We start from the raw sequence: 20,704 nt of genomic DNA, 5'->3' as shown, positions 1-20,704 counted from the left end.
TCACCAGGCACACACCACACAACCTGAAACCTACATTCCTTATTCTACAGGCCTGTGTCAGAAAATCCTCCCTAAACTGCAATGGGGAGGGGGACTGAAGCACTTCTCATCCCCTACTTGTCACCCCACTGCTCACTCCTGCCTCCGACCTTCACACATGGTCACTCCTGCAACTTTTCACCCCTTTATTTTGCAGAGCAATCTGTGTCCAGCTCCTGTCCTCTCAAACTTAATAATCAGCTCATGATATGCTTAGCAAGACCTGCCCTTCATGGAAATAAGGGTGAGGGTGGCGACAGTTTTAAACATGTTTTAAAAAGAACGTGAGATGAAGAATATTGGACTTCAATATTGGACTTATTGAAGAATATTGGACTTCACAAAAGGACCCTCCTTTCCCTTGTTCTTTCTTCCCATGGAGAGGAAGAAGTTGAGGCTGACTTATCACCTCCCATCAGTACTCACTTTTGTTCCTGACTTCGTCACCAAAGGCAGCTGGCTCCAGCTCTCAGCCTTTGAAGGATATTGTGACTGGGGATTCAGAGTCCCAGGCTCCCTCCCACACAGACAGGTGGAGTGAGGCCACCTGAGATCTCAGCTGCTAGGGTGGGTGCCAGCAGGCACACTGAGCTGCTGGGTCCTGGCCAGGCCCTCCTGTACCCCCTGAGAAAGTCTCCACAGGGCTGGGAGCTGTTTGTGCCATCTCTCAGTGATCCCATAAAATTGCTGCCTAGCCCTTCTGGTTTCACAGATTTCACATCAGAAAACTTTTTATGAACCCAGGGCTAGTTCTGAAAACAGGAAGTGCTTTCAGCCCCCGTGGGAGGAGGGGGGTGCAGGAGGCCTGTGGAGCTGGACCTCTGGGAGCCAGGCTGGAGAACAGGGGCTGAAGGCTGAGTGGCCGCGGGGCCATTCACATAACCATGGTCTTTCCTGCGAGTGAGTGGGGGCCCTGGGTGGGGCTGCTGAGCCCAGGAACAGCTGGCTCTGCTGGAAGATTCGCCCGTCTGAGGCTGCGGGGGGAGGATGCAAGACAGGGCGGAAGCTCATTAGGAAAGGTTGAGACAGAGGGTCTGAGTGAAGATTCCGCTGCAGAGGGAGCAGTCCAGGTCAGCACAGGGTGACATGTGGGGATGAGGCTGGCCAGGGCATGGGGCAGGTTTTTGAGCCCAGCAGTGTAAGCAGTCTCTGTCCCAAGGGAGGAAAGCTGCTGAGAGCTGCTGGACCAGCAGATGGGAGTGTGGGGCTGGCCTCAGGGCTTCTGGAAGGGGTATTCCCGAGAAGTGAGGTGCTGCTCTGGGACTGTGGTACCCCAGGGGCCTTCCCTGCAGGGCACTCTCAGCAGCCACCTTTGGTAGAAGCCAGGATCACCCTGCATGGGGGATGATGCTGCACCTAGCACGGAGCCTTGTAGTCAGTCACTCTCTCCACAACTGCAAGTACCTCCCTGCCTGCCACCCCCACCCCACCCCCGCCCCCGCCGTGGCTGTGCATCTAGCAGGGGACAGTACCATCAGCAAAGTCTGGGAACTTCCAGGGAGCCCGCATCCCCCTCAGCCTGCCTTTAGCCGGAAAATATTGCAAGCTCTGCTCTCTAATTTGGAAAGCCAATGTTTGTATTTGGAGATTGTGTTGCTAGACTCGACAAGGGTAACAAAGCAACAGGAAGTGTTTCCCAGAGCTCGGGTGCCGACTTGCGTGGCTCAAAGCTGGGTGGTCGTCCATCCCACTGTGGCAGGTGGATAAAGGTTCTTTTCCTGGACTATATCATTCCAGCCAGAGCAAGGGATAAGCCTGTGATAGTCGTGAGTCAGGAACCACTACCAAGGTCAAAGCCCCTCAAGTTAATTGTTGGAACCTGCGGCTCTAACTCTTCCAGCAAAGCTACTTCTGTGAAAGCTGTGAAGAGCAGATGAAATGGGACAGGAGAGGAGCTGAATCCTGCAATTGTATCACTAGGAGCCCCCAAAGTACGATGATGGTCCTCAGGCCAGCATGGGGGTGCATTGGCACCATGTAAGGAAAGGGGCCCTCACATGGCACAGTTGGGATGGGGCAGTGTGGGGATGTTCAGAGATAAAAGTTTCCCGTGAGCTCTGTTTCAGCAAACAGTGATGACCACTTTGGCAACTTCACAATCTTGCCTTCCTGCACGTGGACATTTTTCTTCATGCATGTACCTCTTGCAAATGGTTCCATTGTTTGTATAATTGTATTTCGTGAGTGGAGAAGAGTTGGAAGCAAAAATCATGACTGTTCATGAGAAATGTAAGTCTGTGGTAATACTGCCTTTAGTGAAATCAAGAGCAGATCTAAAGGGATGTGAAAAGCATCAGGATGGTCATATAGGAGGCAGGATCGTTCCCCCAGACGCCGGCCATGCCGGTTGTGTTTTATGGTAGGAGTGATTATGGCAGCCTATGTGTGTGTGGGCATAAGAATACTTATTTTATGGATCTTAAGGTAACTATGTGTTGGAATTATGTGTTGGAAAGTATATGGCATGGAATTCAGTAAGGGAATGCCCATGGTTTGTGTGGTTCCTGGAGTTAGAAATGGGTGGCAGATCCAGCAAGAGGCAAGATTTCCAAACAGACTGCTGAGTCATTCTTAGGGTGGGTTAGGAGAAAATGTGCTTTGGTCTAAAGGAGGGAGGAAGAAGTCAAGAACAAGTAAATTATAAAACGTGGTTGCAGGATTGAAATCTGATCCTGAAAAAGAGAGAACAGCCATGAATATAATGTTTAAAAATGCACACAAAGAAAACCACTGTGGTGGAAGTCACAAGAAGTTCAATCATTATCTGGTCTCATCATCGGGAGTGGAAGCTGCCCACTCCCAAAGCCGTCTGCTTGGTCCACAGCTCTTAGTTTTTGCATCTGGAGGTTTTGTGGTTAGTCCTGGTTTGAGGTCATTGGAGCCGTCCCGTTGGTCTGGGTTTGTTGCCTGTTTCTACTGACTCGTGAGCACTTGGGTCCACACCTTGGATCTTGACCGCCCTGGCATTTGTTCGGAGGACCTGAAATGGCTCCTTCCAAAGAGGTCTGAAGAGTTTTTGCCTTGAGGTCTCTTCCAGTGGACCCAGACCAAGCTGGAGGTCAGAAAAAGTTTGGCTGGCATTTCCTCTGACTGCCATTTCCTTTGGGCACAAGACTTCATGTGTGAGGCTAATCCTTGACAATGCTTTACTGTGTACATGAAATGGAGCAGAGCCAGGCCTTGCTGAAGTTACTCCTGGTCATGTACAGCATCCCGTTATGATCTCATGGGGCGCCGGACTAAGCACTCAGAGATGGTCACGCCAATAGCCTATTATATCCTCGACCTAGGAGTTAAGGAGTAATCTTCTGCTTACAGATAGAGGCGAAGACTGCATGGCCAATAAAGCTGGTGGCAAAACTCAAGGCCCAGAGAGATGGAGGGCTTTTTATAGTTAGGGAATTTCAGTTTCGTTTTGTGATTGATTTTGTATTTTGTGAACACCGAGGGTGATTCAGACACAGTGAAGTGTCTGTGTTGGAAGAAGGACCCTCCGGGACAGTAATTCCACAATCTTTTGATAGGAAGATAGGTATTATCCATGCTGAGAACAGAAAGTCTAGCAAGAGGTAGACTTGCAATCATGAACCCATGGCCCTGAATCCTGTCTCACCTTCACAGTCTTGCCTGGGTTATATTGGTTGCAGATGAGATATGACTCTACCACTTCCTAGGCCAATTCCAGAAAATTTCCTGACCAATATGCATTGCATGTAACATTTAATTTACCTTTTCCATGATGCAAACAATTATGGAGTAATTTAGCTAGGAAGGCTTATGGCACTCACGGGCAGGTGACCTGAGATGACCAGATTCCACCTTTATCGAGAAAGCATTTTTGAGATTGCCAACATTACTTGCCAGAAGTTTGCATTGATTATTATGAGTCAATTATAAATGGATCCAATTTTTTTTCTGAAAGTTTGATGGGTAGATATCAATTACTACTTTAGAACTATAATATAGTATTTAAAGCTACTTTTTAACATGAAGTCAATAAGGACATTGCCCTTGACTTGTGGGATGGCTTCTCAACTAAAAGCTTCTACTTTAGTATCTGGTACCTCCTCTGGATACTGGGTAGCTTCTAATAAGTTACTGATCCCTTACTTTGATGTGGACAACCACATGCTTCCATAGCATCCCCAAATCATAAGCAGCTCCAAATGCCCATCTCATCTATTCTCAGTATAAATGTTTATTTTTTTATCTCTTAAAATAATGTGACTTGGAATCAGGACTACAGCTTATCCACTGGGTTATATCTCACATTAGGAGATAGAACATTTTGATGGGTGAATGACAGTTTCCTATACAATAAATGCTTTTGCCATTTTTATTGTTTTTTCCTCCACAGCCTTTATTAAGCTCCTACTGTATGCCAGGTACTTTGAGCTGCAGGTACAGCTATGAAAAAAACAGGTAAAAATCCCTGCCTCCCTGGGGGCCTTATTGCAGCTGGAGAGAGACAAAATAGGCAGAATCCATCAGGAAAGGTATCGTGCAGATGTTGGGAATGCAACTTTTGACTATTGCCTCCCCCATCAGATCCTCAGCTCTACAAATGGTGGCAATGTCTCCCGGCTGGGTATCTAGAGCCCAGCACACAGCAGGCACTCAGTGAATGTTTACAGAGTGGAGGAAGACTTACACTGACTCAGGAACTGTGGCTCAGAGAGGGCAAGGGACCCAACCAGGGGAGCCATGGAGCTTAGGCAGATAAATTGGGTGTGGCAAGAGGGGTGTCTGCCAGGCCCAGGAGCCCTGGCTGTCACCAATGCACGATGTGACTTTGGGTGAGCCACACCCTCTCTGTGCCTTGTTGGCAGTGGTGGGAGTGGTCATTAGGATGACAGTGTCCTGGAAGCTGAAGCCCATACGGGCCATGGCCTTCCAGGCTCCAGGCAGCCTGAGGCCCTTTGGAATTCTGCGGCTTCCCCTCTAGCTGCTCTGGCCACAGATCTTCCTGCTCTCCCCAGCTCCCCTCTGCCCCTCAACCCCACAGCCGGCCATTAGCTGACTTGTTGACCAGGACTTCAAAGCATCCAGAATCCAGTCGGCTCTCACCACCCCCACTGCCATTGTTTCCCAAAGGGTGTTATCCCTAGGCTTGTCTTTTAGCCCCCCCCGGGAGAAAAGAGGACTTTAAAGACAGAAAGAGAGCTAGGCACCAAACCTCAAGCAGGCCTTGCTTTCCCAGACTCTCGAACTTAAAAAAAAAAAAACAAAAAACAGACAGAGACAGGCAGGCATCCTCCCAGCCGGGCCTCGGTGGCTGTGCCGCAGCCACTCCTCAACACCAGGCAGGAGCCAGCCCTGGGACAGGCTCTACACACTCACTAAGCACCACCTCCTGCACAGCCCAGTCCCTGCTTTCAGCTTGAGCAGGCCCAGCAGCCCTGCCCTCCCAAGAAAGGGGGTGGTGAGAAGCTTAGCATCCCCTCCGGAGAGACCAGCGCCACACATGACAGTGTTGGTACCAGCACCCAGTCTTTGAGCCACAAGTGTCTGGCACGCTGCTGAGCCTTTATATAAGTAATTGTATGGAACCCTCCCACATCCTCAGGAGGAATGGTCAGCCCCATTTTCTAGATGTGGAAACTGACACCCAGAGAGATTTCAGCACATGCTCCGGGTCCCATGCACAGCCCTTGTGCTGGACGGCCCCAACCCTGCTTTCTAATTCTTTATCCTAAATCCAGGTTGCAGGCCTTGTCTTAGGGAGATGGTGCTGTACCCTGCCTGTGGAGGACAGTATGCCTCGGTCTAGCCCCGCCCTGCCCCTCGCTGGGTGGAGCCTCCTTAGAGGCTCGTGCATGGCTTTGGGATTCCAGGCAGTAGGAGTCAGGTCTGGGCTGCTGAGCAGGGACGGGGAAGGCCCCGACAGCAGACCCCACGAGGATGACTGGGCTCCATCCTATGTGCACCTTGCAATGAGCCACATGGAAGCACATCCATCTGAGAGGTGGGAGAAGGAGGGAGCTGTCTGCAGGTCCCTCCGGGTCGGGGGTTCCCCCGGGGCTAGCTTCCCACTCCTCCAGGCTGCCATGCTGAAAGCCAGCGGGTGTCTCAGGTAGCGGATGTGGCAGGTTGCTCGAGGGAGAAACTCTGGAAGCATGAGATCCAGTAGTACAGAGCCTGAGTCCTGTGGCCTGGCCCAACTGTCCCAAAGCCCCAGGACTCTGACCATGTGTAAACCTTATCTCTTCTTCATGCCCTCCCTGATCCAGGGTTGTGTCCTTTATTGTACTTGGTCTCCTTATCCTCAAGGATGCCCATCACGCCACTCTCCAGCTCAGAACCCTCCAAAGGCCTCCCTCACACCCACGTGCAATGCAAGGCCTCTGCCCACATCTTGCAAGCTTTGGTCCTCCCTCTTTTTCCCCAGTCACACTGACCATCTTCCTATTCACTGAGTTCATTCCGACCTCAGGGCCTTTGCAAGTGCATTTCCTCTGTTGGGGAGACTGGTCCCCAGTTCCTCCAAGCCTTGCTCCTCTGCCCATTCCCAGCACACCCTCCATTGGGCACCCAAGTTACCCTCACCCCAGAATCTCAAACCTACCACCTGTCTTTCTCCAGACACTCCATCATCACCTGGAGTCCCTTGTTGGTTGGTGTATTTGTTTTGGCATTTCCCTGCTAGGATGGTGTGCCTGGAGTGAGGGCTTGGTCTGACTTGGTCACCATGATATTCACGTGGTGGAAAGTGCCTGGCACATTCAGACTCGTACCTTTGTATGAGTCTGCTCAGGCTGCCATGGCAAAAGACCACAGACGCAGTGGCTTAGACAACACGCATTGGTTCTCTCACAGCCCTGGAGGCTGGATGTCCCAGATCAAGGTGTCGTGTCGGCAGAGCTGGTTCCTTCTGGAGGCCCCGGGGGAATCTGTGCTCTCCTTCCAGCTCCTGGTGGCTATGGCAGAGGCCTTGGCATTCCCTGGCCTGGGCTGCAGCCCTGCAATCTCTGCCTCTGTCTTCACAGGTTCTTCTCCCTGTGTAGAGGTCTCTGTGTCCCAAATCTCCCTCCGCCTGTCTCTGATAAGGACACCTATGATGAGATTTAGGGCCCATTCTAAATCCAGGATGATCTCATCTCAAAATCTTCACCTTAAGTATATCTGCAAAGAGTCTTTTTCCAAAAAAAGTCATGTTCCCGGGTTCCAGTTGAACATAAATTTTGGGGGGACTGTGGGGACACCATTCAGCCTCCTGGATCCACCTTACTACTAGAGGAAAGGGGGATACAGTGCGAGCCAGAGTGTGTGGGGCTCCTTCCCGGAGCACAGGCCCAGTTCTGAGTCCTGGCTTAGACGTCACTGGCCCTCCCAGATGTCAGTTTCTTGACCCTGAAAAACCAGATAAGGGCCAAATACATAGACTTGTTGTGAAACTTAAATGTATGTCTCAGCACGATGCTGCCCTCATCTGAGTGCAGGCCACAGCCTGAGAACTGGGGCTGAACACCTGCTTCTCCCACACTCCCCCAGTGCCTGGCCAAGCCTGGGTGTGAGGCCAGGTCTGGATTCCAGCAGGCCCAGGAGGTGTTGCCTGTCATCTCTGCACACCTAATGGTTCTCTTGCCTGGTCCTGGCCACAGGGGCCTGATGCCATAGATGGCACAGACCATCAGAGGTGACAAAGGAGACTGGGTGTGGTGGCTCACTGCTGTATTTCCAGCACTTTGGGATGCTGAGGCGGACAGATTGCTTGAACTCAGGAGTTTGAGACCAGCCTGAGTAACATGGCAAAAACCCATCTCTATAAAAAATACAAAAGTCAATCAATCAATCGATCAATAAATAAAAGTTGTTGGGCATGGTGGCGCATGCCTCTAGTCCCAACTACTTGGTAAGCTGAGGCAGGGGGATTGTTTGAGTCCAGGGAGGTTGAGGCTGCAGTGAGCCCTGATGGCACCACTATAGTCCCCACTGGGTGACAGAGTGAGACCCTGTCTCGAAAACAACAACGACAATGACAACAACAAGTAACAAAGGAACATTGAGACTCTCTACTGGGAATGTGGAGTCCACTGCCCCCTGTTCCCCAAGCCCGGGCCGGTAGAAATCCACTTGTGCTCTCTGGTTGCCAAGAGCCCCTTCGGCAGACAGGGGACCTGCACCGGACCCCTGGTCTCTGCATCTGTGTGTAGAGGGTAGGTTGTAGGGTGGGGTGAGGAGGGGTTGGCAAAAGTGCCACCTTGGGGAGGACTTCTGGTGACCTGTGGGCCGCTTTCCCTCTTGTGTCTTTGCAGAGCTTGTCAGGAAGATTGGAGGTGCCAAGTAGCAGAGAAAGCATCCCCCAGCTCTGACGGGCAGACAGCACATGTCTAAGGCCCACAAGTCTTGGCCCCACCGGAGAAGAAATCAGTTTTCTTCCCAACGCTCCCTGAAAAAAGAAATGAATTTCTTCCAGCAACAGCCACCGCCATTCGGCACAGTGCCACCACAAATGACGTTTCCCCCAAACTGGCAGGGGGTAGAGAAGGACCCTGCTTTCCTCACCAAGGACTTCAACTTGCTCACTTTGAACAATCAGCCACTACCAGGAAACACGAGCCAACCAAGGGCAAAGGTAAGCCCGGTGGAGGGACGTTTGGAAAGGGTGCATTCTGGCTGCTGGTGCAGAGGGCTGTCATGTAAGCCCACCACGATAATAGAACCAGCCAGTCTGCTCCTCCAGCACAGCTGGTGTCTCCAGCTCTCCTGGTCATGTCCATCAAGTACCAGGAATGTACACAGACTCTCCTGCAGCAATGGGCTGCTGTGACGTGGGTCTGGGGGCTTCTGTGTGGGGGGGACCCCTTCCTGGAGCTTTTCTTCCAGCTTCCCCTGCAGCCGTCACATTGCCACCCTACCCACTTGCCACCCTTCCCAGCTCTGCAGTGCCCTGGTCCAGAACCTCTTCTTCCTCTGACTGGAGCCTCTGTCTCTTGGAACGTCTTCCTGGCTCAGGGTTCCCAGCCCTTTCCCGGCAGGCACACCCTGCACACCTGCAGCCAAATCCTCCCAGCATCTGCCCCAGTGAGGCCTCAATAGGAACAGAACAGAAGGGCCCCTGCATGCAGCGGCACCCCTCCATCCACCTTCTCACCTCCTGTCTGCAACTCCACCTAACATCACAGCTGCACAAACTCTGCCACACATCCCCATGACACCAGGGACCCTACCAGGGATCAAGGCAGTGGCATCTGTTCTGCCTTCTCCAGGGGCCCGAGAACAACCTGCACAACCAGTACGAGCAGAAGGTGCGCCCCTACATTGACCTCATTGACTCCCTGCGGGCTCTGGGTGTGGAGCAGGACCTGGCCCTGCCAGCCATCGCCGTCATTGGGGACCAGAGCTCGGGCAAGAGCTCCGTGCTGGAGGCATTGTCAGGAGTTGCCCTTCCCAGAGGCAGCGGTAAGTTCCAATGCACCACCTTCCCTCCGCAGCAAGCAGCGCCGCCTGTAAGCCACAAAGCTTCCCCAGGCACCAAGAGGTTTCAGAGACAGGCTGCTGGGAGACACAGCCTCTGGAAGAGACATGCCTCTGGGAGAGACAGGAAACTGGGAGAGACAGGCCGCTAGGAGAGACAGGAAACTGGGAGAGACAGGCCACTGGGAGGGCCCTAGGAGGGCAGCCTCTCAGGCTTGGTGGCAGGGGGCCGGATTCCCCATACATGTTTAAATAGCTCTCACTGCCTGTGTGTCAATTAGGTCCAGGGACCTTGCCACTTCTTCCTACTGGTCTTTGTAGGAATGTAGAAACATTTCTTTGATAGGGTTAAATTGATGCTTTGGGTGACAGGTGAAGTCTTCTTAAAGAATTTTCTCAATGTTTTGAAAATCTATTATTTAGGATCGTGATCTAAGACACCTTTTCCTTGGACAAAAATTTTTAAATCTGTGTACAGTGAAGAAGCTGTTGTACATTTATATAATTTAATAAAATAATTATAAAGGATAATTATAAAGGCACTACCCTCAGAGTGGGTACTGGAGAGTGTTTAGAAAGGAGTTTTTACAATGGGATAAGCAGGGCGTGGGGAAGCCAGCAAGAAGGGGGTGGGACAGGAAGGGGAGCAGCTTCCAGAACCCGAGAAGGAGCAGTGTGCAGGGGCCCTGGCAGGTGCGGCGGCAGCACAGAGCACCCAGCTCCTTCTCCTCCCTGGCTCCGCTCTCCTGCCGCTGCTGCTTACTTCTTCACCCAACCAGAACCCTGGGGCAGGCGGAGGCATCTGCCGGTTTCTCCAGGGCTGCCCAGAGCAAGGTGGGGCTGCTGGAGGGCTGCCCGGATCCTCCACACCCCTCTGCAGCAACCTCAAAGCCGCAGTGAGCCTGGGAGAGTGCCCCTCCCCTGGCCTCCCTGCTGCCACCTGCAGCCTGGTCCTTTACCCAGCGTGTCCCATAAGATGCCCATCAGCCTGGGCACAAGGCAGGAGAGAGTAAGGGTGTGGGACGGCCAGTCCTCCTCCGTGCTCTTGGTTCAGCATTTGGGGCAGCGAGACTCCAGAGTGGAGAGTCTGAATGCCAGACGGCAAGCATAGGCCCCTGGGCGAGTCCCCTACTTGGAAGATGGGACAATACCTCCCTATAGGCACGGGACAAAGGACACGGGTTCTCAGGGCTTCACAGCAGGAGCGTGAGGGCCCCCACCCCAAGGAACTCAGCACCGCTCCCACCTTTCCTGGCTTCAGCGGCATCGGAGGATCCTGCCTCAAAGGGCACTGTCAGGATTCCCCTTGCCCCTCCTTCGGGATGTCCGGCTTCTCCTCCAGGCTCTCACCACCTTCTTCCCACTCCTTGAGAAGGGTTCCATGGCTCCTGGATGGGTCTCACTGCTCCACATTCCTGCTGTCCCCCACCCCCCACCCTAACCAGGGCTGCCCACTGGGACAATTACAGAGCCTGGGGCAGACACCCGACATGCTGACTCCAGTTGCAGGAAGACGGAGAGCCTGGACATGTGCCAGAGCCCCAGCGTTCGCCTCCATCACTTCCAGGCAGTGTGGTGGGGGCTGCAGCTGTGGTGGGGACTGTGGCTACAGCCGTTTGCTCATGTCCATCAGAGCTCAGGGTGCTTAGTCTGGTAGCGAACACTTCCCAAGGACAGTAGCACCTCCCGGGGACCTGTGCCCCTTTGCACCTGCTCAATCCGGAACCCCTCACCTACTACCAGGCCCCAGGGAGAGTCAGAAAGCTCAGACGAGGACTTTGAGGACAGCAGGGCAGGTCCTGGGAGCAAAGGGCCCAGCGCCACTTCTTTTAAAGGAAACTGAGGATGTTTGGGGAATCTCTCGCTCAGGAATCGTAACCAGGTGTCCGCTGGTGCTAAAATTGAAAAAGCAGCCCTACAAGGCGTGGGCCGGAAGGATCAGCTACCAGAACACCGAGATAGAGCTGCAGGACCCTGGCCAGGTGGAGAAGGAGATACACAAAGGTGGGCCCACGTCATTCCAAGGTTCAGATCTGACAGCTGCTCCTCTCACTTCCTCGATTCCTTCTCTTCCTCAAATCACCCCCGCAGTGACCACTTACCTCCTAGCTCCATGTGCTCCCACATGGGGCTGCCCCCATTGCTGTCACCTCCACCATCCCTCCAGGTCCTTGTCCAGGTCCCCGCTCATCGAGCCATCCCATGCTGAGGACCCTCTGGTGGCTTCCCTTAGCAGCCTGCAGCCCACGTGGCTGACCTTGCCCGTCCTCTCCTTCCCCAGCCCAGGCTTTCTCCACTCCACAGGATACTCGCCCTCTCTTCCTTCCAGGCTTCTCCTCTTCACCTGCCCAATCCCTACTCGCTCTTTGGCTCTCAGGTCACCTGCGCCCCCTTTGGAAGTGCCGCTGCAGGACCCCTGGTCCCACCCCAGCTGTCACAACCGTGGCTTGTCTTCCTGAAGCTCAGCTCTAACCCTGGCCAGCCACCTTGTGGCCACCTTTCCTCCCAGCACCCCCTCCAAACGCAGACCCCGCTCACCCAGCTGTGGGACAAGTTTCCCAATGCTTGTTCTTGGCCATGGCTGATCAAAAAAATGCTCAGTTGCTCCTGCAGTCCACAGCCTTGTACCCCGATGGGCCCTGGTGGTTATGTCCCTTGGAGCGCACAGCCCTGCCTGCCCCAGGCACTGGAGCCTCTCACTCTCCCTAAAGGCTTCTCCCCTATCCTACTTGCACGGCCCATCCTGGACTCAGCCAGGATAGATGGAAAAACAACCCTGAATGTACTAAGACTCCCTGCAGTGAGGAATTAAGTCCAAGGAAGGCCTTTTGCACTACTGGATAGCAAACTCAGTGCCTGAGCGGGAGCCCTTTAGATGACCCCATGGGCTCAGCCCTTTCCCAGAGAACCCCTGTCTGCCTGGATCAAATGACTTTCTGGAGGGCTCCCTTCCCAAATAGAGAAGTCTTCACCCCAATTTCACCCATAGCCCAGAACGTCATGGCTGGGAATGGCCTGGGCATCAGCCATGAGCTCATCAGCCTGGAGATCACCTCCCCTGAGGTTCCAGACCTGACCATCATTGACCTTCCCGGCATCGCCAGGGTGGCTGTGGGCAACCAGCCCCGGGACATCGGACTGCAGGTGAGCCCTTCTGGAATTTGGGATTGAGCTCAGCTGAAGTGGGGGAAGGGTCAGAGGTCTCCAGGGTCCTGGTGCACCTTCTGGAGCCTTTACACTGAGGGATGAGGATGGAGTCTCAGGTAAGACCCGCCTAGGTGGGGGCCTCATGCCCAGGTTCTGACTCAGGCTTGACAAGTCACAGAAAAAAGAGAGGTGGACTCTGGGGGACTGGCAGGCATATGGGACAGTGCACACCCTGCCCGGTCATTCAGGACTGTGAGCCCAGTGTGACCAGCTGTGCTGATAGTCAAAAGAGGGCAGAAATTTGGATTTTTACATGAAATCTGTCCATTTTGCCAATATTTTAAAAAATGAATGTCACGTAAGTCAGAACGTGGACTGTGGTCCTGGTCGGGGCAGGAGAGGTACAGGGGAGAGGGAAGGCGACCAGGCAACAAGGACACATGTCAGCCAACAGCAGGGCTGTGGCTTCTCTGCCAACAACCTACCCATCTAAACATAAGGCCAGGCACGGTGACACACGCCTGTAATCCCAACACTTTGGGAGGCCAAGGCAGGAGGATCACTTGAGGCCAGAAGTTCTAGACCAGCCTGGGCAACATAGTAAGAGCCTGTCTCTGCAAAATATAAACACAATTACCCAGGTGTGGTGGTGCATGCCTGGGGTTCCAGCTACTTGGGAGGCTGAGGTGCTAGGATCACCCGAGCCCAGGAAGTCAAGGCTGCAGTGAGCCATGGTTGTGCCACTGTACTCCAGCCTCAGTGACAGAGAAAGACTCTATCTCAAAAATAAATAAATAAATAAATAAATAAACCTGAGGTTGCCTGAAAACATAGTCCTGGCTCAAGTACCTGAACCAAATGTGGTCCAGGAAGACTTGTGCACACCCTGTTTGGGTTAGGCCAGTCCCTAGACCAGCCCTGTCATGCTTTGGCAAGCCAGCTCATGTGAAAATGAAGGAGACAGAGTGGACGCCAGGGCAGGAGAAGGCTGGGGAGATGAGGCCCTCCTCTACTAGAACTGAGGCCACTTTCCTGGCTTCTTCCATTTTGTGGGAGACACTGGTAGTGTTGAGAACCCAACCACAACCAAATTAAGGGGTGGCAGCCCCAAGAGCCTCCTGGGTGGAGTCTTCACTAGCACTGCTGTTTGGGGCAAAATCTTGGTTAATGATCTTCCTCAACATCCAAATCACCATTCTCTGTCTCTCTAAGAGCAGGGAAATTAGCTCATATCCCTTGCTGAGTTAAGTGATGAATTCCCTATTTCTTAGCCCTCCTAGGAGGGTGGCTGATTCATCCATCAAGTTATGGGAATTCCTAGAAACTGCAAAAGATCCTTGGGTGGTGATATGGTTTGCCTCTGTGTCCCCCCCCAAATCTCATCTCAAATTGTAATCCCCACGAGTCAAGGGAGGGACCAGGTGGGAGGTGATAGGATCATGGGGGCATTTTCCCCCATGCCATTCTTGTGACTGAGGGAGTTCTCATGAGAGCTGATGGCTTTAAAGTGTGGCATTTCCTTGTTCTCGCACACATTCCCTCCTGCCACCTTGTGAAGAAGGTGCCTGCTCCCCTTTTGCCCTCCCCCATGATTGTAAGTTTCCTGAGGCCTCCTAGCTGTGCTTCCTGTTAAGCCTGTGGAACTGCGAGTCAGTTAAACCTCCTTCCTTTATAATTACTTAGTCTCAGGTATTGTTCTTTATAGCAGTGTGAGAATGGACTAATACAGGTGGGGTCAGGACACACAGCTTCTTCCTGCCACTCCGTCCTCTGCTCTCCTCTATGGAGGATACACGTGATTTGGTCTGAGACAGTTTGATCTCAAACAATTTCATCAAAAGCAAGTTGGTTGAGATGGCAAAATTTTTCCATTTTTCTAAACATTGGGGGAAAAATGTGTGCAGTGTCTCTAAGCTGTTCATTTATGTTTCAGATTTCTAAAAGGCTTTGTTTCTCTACATTCTTTTACTTCTAATTATCAGTTCATAATTACAGCCATGTGCCCTATGGGACTGGTTAGTCCCTAACAGTAAGTTATGATGCACGTCGTATCGGTTACCAAGCCTTGACCTGGTGACCAAAAAGAATTCTATCTGAAAAGGTGGCAGTATATGAAAACACTGCCAAGTGAACAAGAGAAGTGTTTTATAAAAATTAATTAGGTCCCAGCTACTTGAGAGGCTGAGGCTTGAACCTGGGAGGCAGAGGTTGCAGTAAGCCGAGATCATGCCACTGGACTCTAGCCTGGGCCAGAGAGTCTCTGTCTCAAAAAAAAAAAAAAAATTTAAAAAACTAATTAGGAATAAAATGTCCTATCTTAAGTTTGTTTCTTTAATTCTTGCTTAAATCATTACAAAGGGAAGGGATTTTGTTATTGAAAATGTCAAGATAGAACAGGAGGAATAAATGTTATTTTATGCCCCATCCCTGTTAACTCCCTGTTATAATGGAGTATATAAACCTGTAAGTGGCGTTCTGTGAGTTTGAGTGTGAGTGTGTGTATGTGTGTGTCTCCTTCCCTATCTCACTGTGTTATCATCCATGTGTTTACTGGAATAGCACTTCTAATTTCTTTCAAGAATTTTTCCTTTGTACTCAACACTTAGCTAATGGGTTGGCACAAGAGGCTTAGCTTTTCGCCTTAACATGCCTTCCTCACTAAACTTCATCATTTCTAGCTTTTGATTTAAAGTAAGAGTCATGCAACTTTTCCTTTTAGTTGAAGGAAAGCCACTGATGGTTTCGCTGTATCCCCACCCAAATCTCATCTTGAATTGTAGCTCCCATAACCCCACGTGTCGTGGGAGGGACCTGGTGGGAGGTAATTGAATCATGGGGGCAGGTCTTTCCCGTACTGTTCTCGTACTAATGAATACGTCTCATGACATCTAATGGTTTTGTGAAGGGCACACGCTCTCTTGCCTGCTGCTGTGTAAGATGTGCCTTTGCTCCTCCCTTCCATCATGCTTCTGAGGCCTCCCCAGTCATGTGGAACCATGAGTTCATTCGACCTCTTTTTCTGTATAAATTTCGCTGTCTCTGATATGACTTTATGAGCAGTGTGAGAACAGACTAATGCAGCCACTCTACTTAGAGGCCACTATAGAGCTATCAATTGGCCTAATTTCAATATTGTGGTGCCTCAGGGAATAGAGAGAGGGAGAGAGATTGGGGAGCCGTCATAACACAGGCAACATTTATTAAGTTCTCTACCTTATATGGTCTGGTCCATAGCACCCCAAAACAATTATAATAAAAACATCCAAAATCGATGATCACACATCACCATAACAGATAGAATAATAATGAAAAAGTTGGAAATAGCACAAAAATTACCAGACACAGAGGCAGAAAGTGAATATATGCTATTGAGAAAAGTGGCACCAATAGGCTCGGTCAACTCCCACAAACCTTTGATTTGTTAAAAAAAAAAAAAAGGCTGGTCACAGTGGCTCACTGTGCCTGTAATCCCAGCACTTTGAGAGGCCGAGGCACATAGATCACCTGAGGTCGGGAGTTTGTGCCTGTAATCCCAGGAGGCTGCGGTAGGAGAATTACTCGAACCTGGGAGGCAGAGCTTGCAGTGAGCTGAGATCACACCACTGCAATACAGCCTGGGCGACAGAGTGAGACTCCATCTCAAAAATAAATAAATAAATAAATAAACAAATAAATAAAATCAGCAAAGCACAAGAAAAGAAGGTTTGCCCGTGCACAGTCCCTCTACATCTGTGCCTTCACGAAAGAAAAAAAATTGTTTCCTTAGAGCAAATTGCATGAGAGAACAGGGTCACAGGAGTTTAGAGGGAGCTATGAAAATTGTCATTGTGGCTGTGAGAGGCTGGGAGTGTGAAGGAGTAGGGGGTAAGAACTGTTAATGGCAGAGGGAGAATTTGGATCAAGACCAGCCTGGAAATCCATCCCTAAACATCTCCTTCTCCACCACCTTCCCACCCTCCTTGGCCCCCTCTAGTCTGTCTTAGACCTCTCTCCTGCAGATCGGGGCCTCCAGGTCCCACAAACTCCATGAAGCCCCGGGGCCCTGCCCTACCCAACCTGGCTGAGGCCTCCAGGTGGCCTGTCTGAGCACCAGGAAGCCACTGTTGGGAATTCCTCGATTCTTTGACATCGTCCTCCATGTTCCTGGGCTTGTGAAGGAACACCCTCCTCCACGTTCCTGGAACTTCAGACCTTACTTGGCTCAGGAGTCTTAACTCCTCAGGATGTCCAGGGGTGTCAGAAGGAGAGAATACAGTCACGGGTTCTTAGTTTCTGTTTCTGGTTGGGCCAGTAAAGCCCCTTCCTCATCCCTCTTTGCCACGTATTACTAAAGACAGAAACCAAAAACTATGGCTTCAGGCTGTTAAAAACCTAAAACAAAACAGAACAACAACAACAACAACAAAATAAGGCAGGTTGGACAAGCTTAGTCATATAGTCAAACCTTCCTGCACACAATCATGGGCCTTTCTGGAGTCCCACCACCCTTTCCCATCATATTGTTGTGTCTCTTCTCAGATTCTTCATCGTCTTTGATTTCCAGAGGCACTGCCAAGGTCAGACTGCTGGTCATGTGTGCCCTGTCTTCCTCCCCTCCCCGTCTTCCTGAGAACTCATGGAAATCTTAGCTCCTCCAGCAAGAACACATGTGTCTTTCATTTGAAAGATTCATGCCTCTCTTCTGTGTGAAAGCTGATTAATGCTCATAAGGAAGGGGGCGGGTTCTATTCTTGGCCTGATTTGTCTCCCTAGACTCTCCCTGTGAAAGGTCTTTCTGTACTCATGGCCTTATCGTAGAGCTCCACTTTCCCGGCAACAAGCGCTTGGCAGTGTTCACCCACCAAATGTGTTAGTTTTCAAACTCAATTGATCACTCCCTCCTTCTTGAAAGTCTTCTTCTCTGGCATCTGGGCACATTGACCCTGGTTCTTTCCCTCCCTCCTGTTGGTCTCTCCTTAAGTGAATTCTTCCTCACTTCCCTGACCTCTAAATGGTGCAATGCCCTAGAGATCCCTTCTTCCCATTGAAAACTCTCCCTGCTATGTTCCTGGGCTACAGTCCAGTCTCATGACTGTAAATACCACTTCAGCGATTCCTAAATCATTATTTCAAGCCCAGCTCTCTCCCCTGAAATCCAGGCTCCTATCTCCAGCTGCTGATTCACCATCACCCTTTGAGCATCTAATCAGAAACTCAGTAGGTCCAAGCAACACCCAATCTTCCCCCCGACATCTGCCTGCCCCATAGACATCCCCATCTCCGACAGTGGCACCTCCATCCTCACAGTGGCTCAGGCCACGACCACTGGGGTCAGCCTCCCTTCTCTCCTCCTCTCACGCGACACATCCAGTCCAAAGCCTACTGGCTCTGCTTCAAATAACACGCCCAGGCCCACGTCTCCTCCCACTTCCACCAGCACCCTCACCCAAGCTGCTGCCATCTCAGACCTGGGTTATTGCCTCTGCTGGCCTCCTGCTGGGTTTCTCTGCCTCTGCCCTTCTGGGCAGCACCCTTCCCAAGAGTGTTCCCCACATAGCTCTTGTGTTTTAAGGCTCAAGTCCGATGCTGTCACTCCTTAAAGTTCCCCAGCGGCTCCTATGTCAATCAGTGTAAAAGTTCCAAGGTCCCATGGGATCCAACCCCCCTACTTCATGGACCACATTTCCTGTCACTGCACCATGGCCCCTCGCTCCACCCCACCACATCTGGGTTCTGCGGCCCTTGGTCCCTCCGGCCCACTTTTGCCCGGACTCTTGCGTGTGCACACACGCTTCCCACTGCCCAGGGCTCTGTGTGCCTGGCTCTCTGAAGAGGGCATCCCTCATTCCTCCCAGGTTTCTGCTGCAGGGCTGCCCTACCAGGGGTGCCTGGCCCTTTCCGTTCCACTTGCCCTCCCTGATATGTCTCCATTGTGTTTATGGCTTGTCTCACCTCCTGGGCTGTAAGGCTCTGGGGGCATATGCTCAATGCAGGGGGTCTTCGGGAAAGAAGATACGCCAGCCATGGGCTTTGAAGGACAAGTGGGAGATCATCAGAGACCAGGGCAGGGCCGCTGGGGCAGGCGTTCCCAGGACGGGGTTCGGCCCAGCAAAGCCCAGAGTCACGCTGTGGGACGGTGTTGCCTTTGCGCCATCATGCCTGTCTGCCTGGCCGTGTGGCTGGGTTACCAGAAGTGAGACATGTGCTCTTTTTTTGTGTGATTCTTTGGCATCAGATCAAGGCTCTCATCAAGAGATACATCCAGAGGCAGCAGACGATCAACTTGGTGGTGGTTCCCTGTAACGTGGACATTGCCACCACGGAGGCACTGAGCATGGCTCACGAGGTGGACCCGGAAGGGGACAGGACCATCGGTAAGAGAAAAGAACCAAGCGGCCGGGCGCGGTGGCTCAAGCCTGTAATTCCAGCACTCTGGGAGGCCGAGGTGGGTGGATCATGAGGTCAGGAGATCGAGACCATCCTGGCTAACATGGTGAAACCCGGTCTCTACTAAAAATACAAGAAAAATTAGCCAGGCGTGGTGGCGAGCACCTGTAGTCCCAGCTACTCGGGAGGCTGAGGCAGAGAATGGCGTGAACCCGGGAGGCGGAGCTTGCAGTGAGCCAAGATCGCGCCACTGCACTCCAGCCTGGGTGACAGAGCAAGACTCTATCTCAAAAAAAAAAAAAAAGAACCAAGTTTCCAGGGCATGGATGGGAAGGGAGGGAGGGTTGCTGCATGTCTTTGGAAGATCCTGGAACGTATCATATGCCGTGTGTCCTGTGCTGAATACAAGTGCTACTGTGCTTGTTCCTTAGGAATGGCTTATTGAGGGCTGAAGTAGGTAATATCATCTACTCAGTAGATGGACCTGAGCATGTCAACAAAGTTAACGTTGAAGAAAAGAAAGAAAAGAAAAAAAGTTTAAAAAAAAAAGGATCTATTTGAATATTAACATCTCCAAGGAAACTTAGTACTACTTTTTAATAGTCAGTTTTCTGGTCCTCTCATTGCCACAAACTCAGATAATCAATAGTTATCAATAAATATTAGCTATTATTATTATTTTGAGACAGAGTGTCACTCTGCCCCCCAGGCTGGAGTGCAGTGACATGATCTAGGTTCACTGTAACCTCTGCCTCCCGGGTTCGATTCTCCTGCCTCAGCCTCCCAAGTAGCTGGGACTACACGCACATGCCATCACGCCTGGCTAATTTTTGTATTTTTAGTAGAGATGGAGTTTCACTGTCTTGGCCAGGCAGGTGTCAAATTCCCAATCTCAGGTGATCCACCTGCCTCAGCCTCCCAAAGTGCTGGGATTACAGGTGTGAAACACAGCCCCCAGCCAGCTATTGTGATTATAAATTCAGTCAATCACTATAGTCATGGGATATACATGATCTGCTCTTAGTATAGCCCAAAACAATATTGTGAAATAAATGCACATTTTTTTTTTTTTTTTTTTTTTCAACTTGGGGTATTTTATTTTATTGTTAACTTTTGTTTTAGGTTCAGGGGTACATGTGCAGGATGTGCAGGTTTGTTACACAGGGAAACTTGTGTCATGGGGGTTTGTTGTACAGATGATTTCATCACCCAGGTATTAAGCCTAGTACCCATTAGTTATTTTTCCTGATCCTCTCCCTCCTCCACCTTCTGACAGGCCCTAGTGTCTGTTGCTCCCCTCTACGTGTTCATGTGTTCTCATCATTTAGCTCCCACTTATAAGTGAGAATTTGTGGCATTTGGTTTTCTGTTCCTGGGTTAGTTTACTAAGGATAATGGCCTCCAGCTCCATCCCACAGAAATGCAAATTTTCTATGCATTCTAGCTCAAGTATAGAAATAGAGAAAAGTGTGCTAGGCTTAAAAGAGAAAGAGACTCATGTTCATAGCAGCATTATTCACAATAGCCCAAAGGTGGGAGCAACCCAAGTGTTTACAGATGGATGGATGGATCAATAAAGCGTGGCATACATGTAAAACAGTATTATTTAGCCTTAAAAAGGAGGGAAATTCTGAAACACACAACAACATGAGTGAACTTCAAGGACATTATGCTAAGTGAAATTCCACCCAGAAAAGAACAAACACTGGATGATTCTACCTTATTTGAGGTCCCT

The 20,704-nt window shown here is 51.0% G+C and overlaps 1 protein-coding gene across 3 annotated transcripts in view; it reads left to right on the top strand.

Annotated features, from left to right (window-relative positions):
- Nucleotides 1-20,704, top strand: part of MX2 (MX dynamin like GTPase 2) — a 44,141-nt gene that overhangs the window by 5,598 nt on the left and 17,839 nt on the right. Inside the window, exons 1-6 of one of the 3 annotated variants that reach the window (XM_050784559.1) lie at nt 720-935; nt 8,295-8,614; nt 9,249-9,441; nt 11,326-11,460; nt 12,446-12,600; nt 18,818-18,956. In XM_050784559.1, coding sequence (XP_050640516.1) covers nt 8,366-8,614; nt 9,249-9,441; nt 11,326-11,460; nt 12,446-12,600; nt 18,818-18,956 — 871 coding nt within the window. In that variant the 5' untranslated portion in view covers nt 720-935; nt 8,295-8,365. Of the gene's footprint in view, nt 1-719; nt 936-3,973; nt 4,462-8,294; nt 8,615-9,248; nt 9,442-11,325; nt 11,461-12,445; nt 12,601-18,817; nt 18,957-20,704 lie in introns of those variants that run through there. The other 2 variants (XM_050784558.1, XM_050784557.1) reach the window with 2 other exon arrangements.

This window comes from Macaca thibetana, chromosome 3, assembly GCF_024542745.1.
Source record: "Macaca thibetana thibetana isolate TM-01 chromosome 3, ASM2454274v1, whole genome shotgun sequence".
NCBI classification, from domain to species: domain Eukaryota; kingdom Metazoa; phylum Chordata; class Mammalia; order Primates; family Cercopithecidae; genus Macaca; species Macaca thibetana.
Note: the sequence above shows the minus strand (reverse complement) of the source record. Positions and strands in the feature narration are given on the sequence as shown.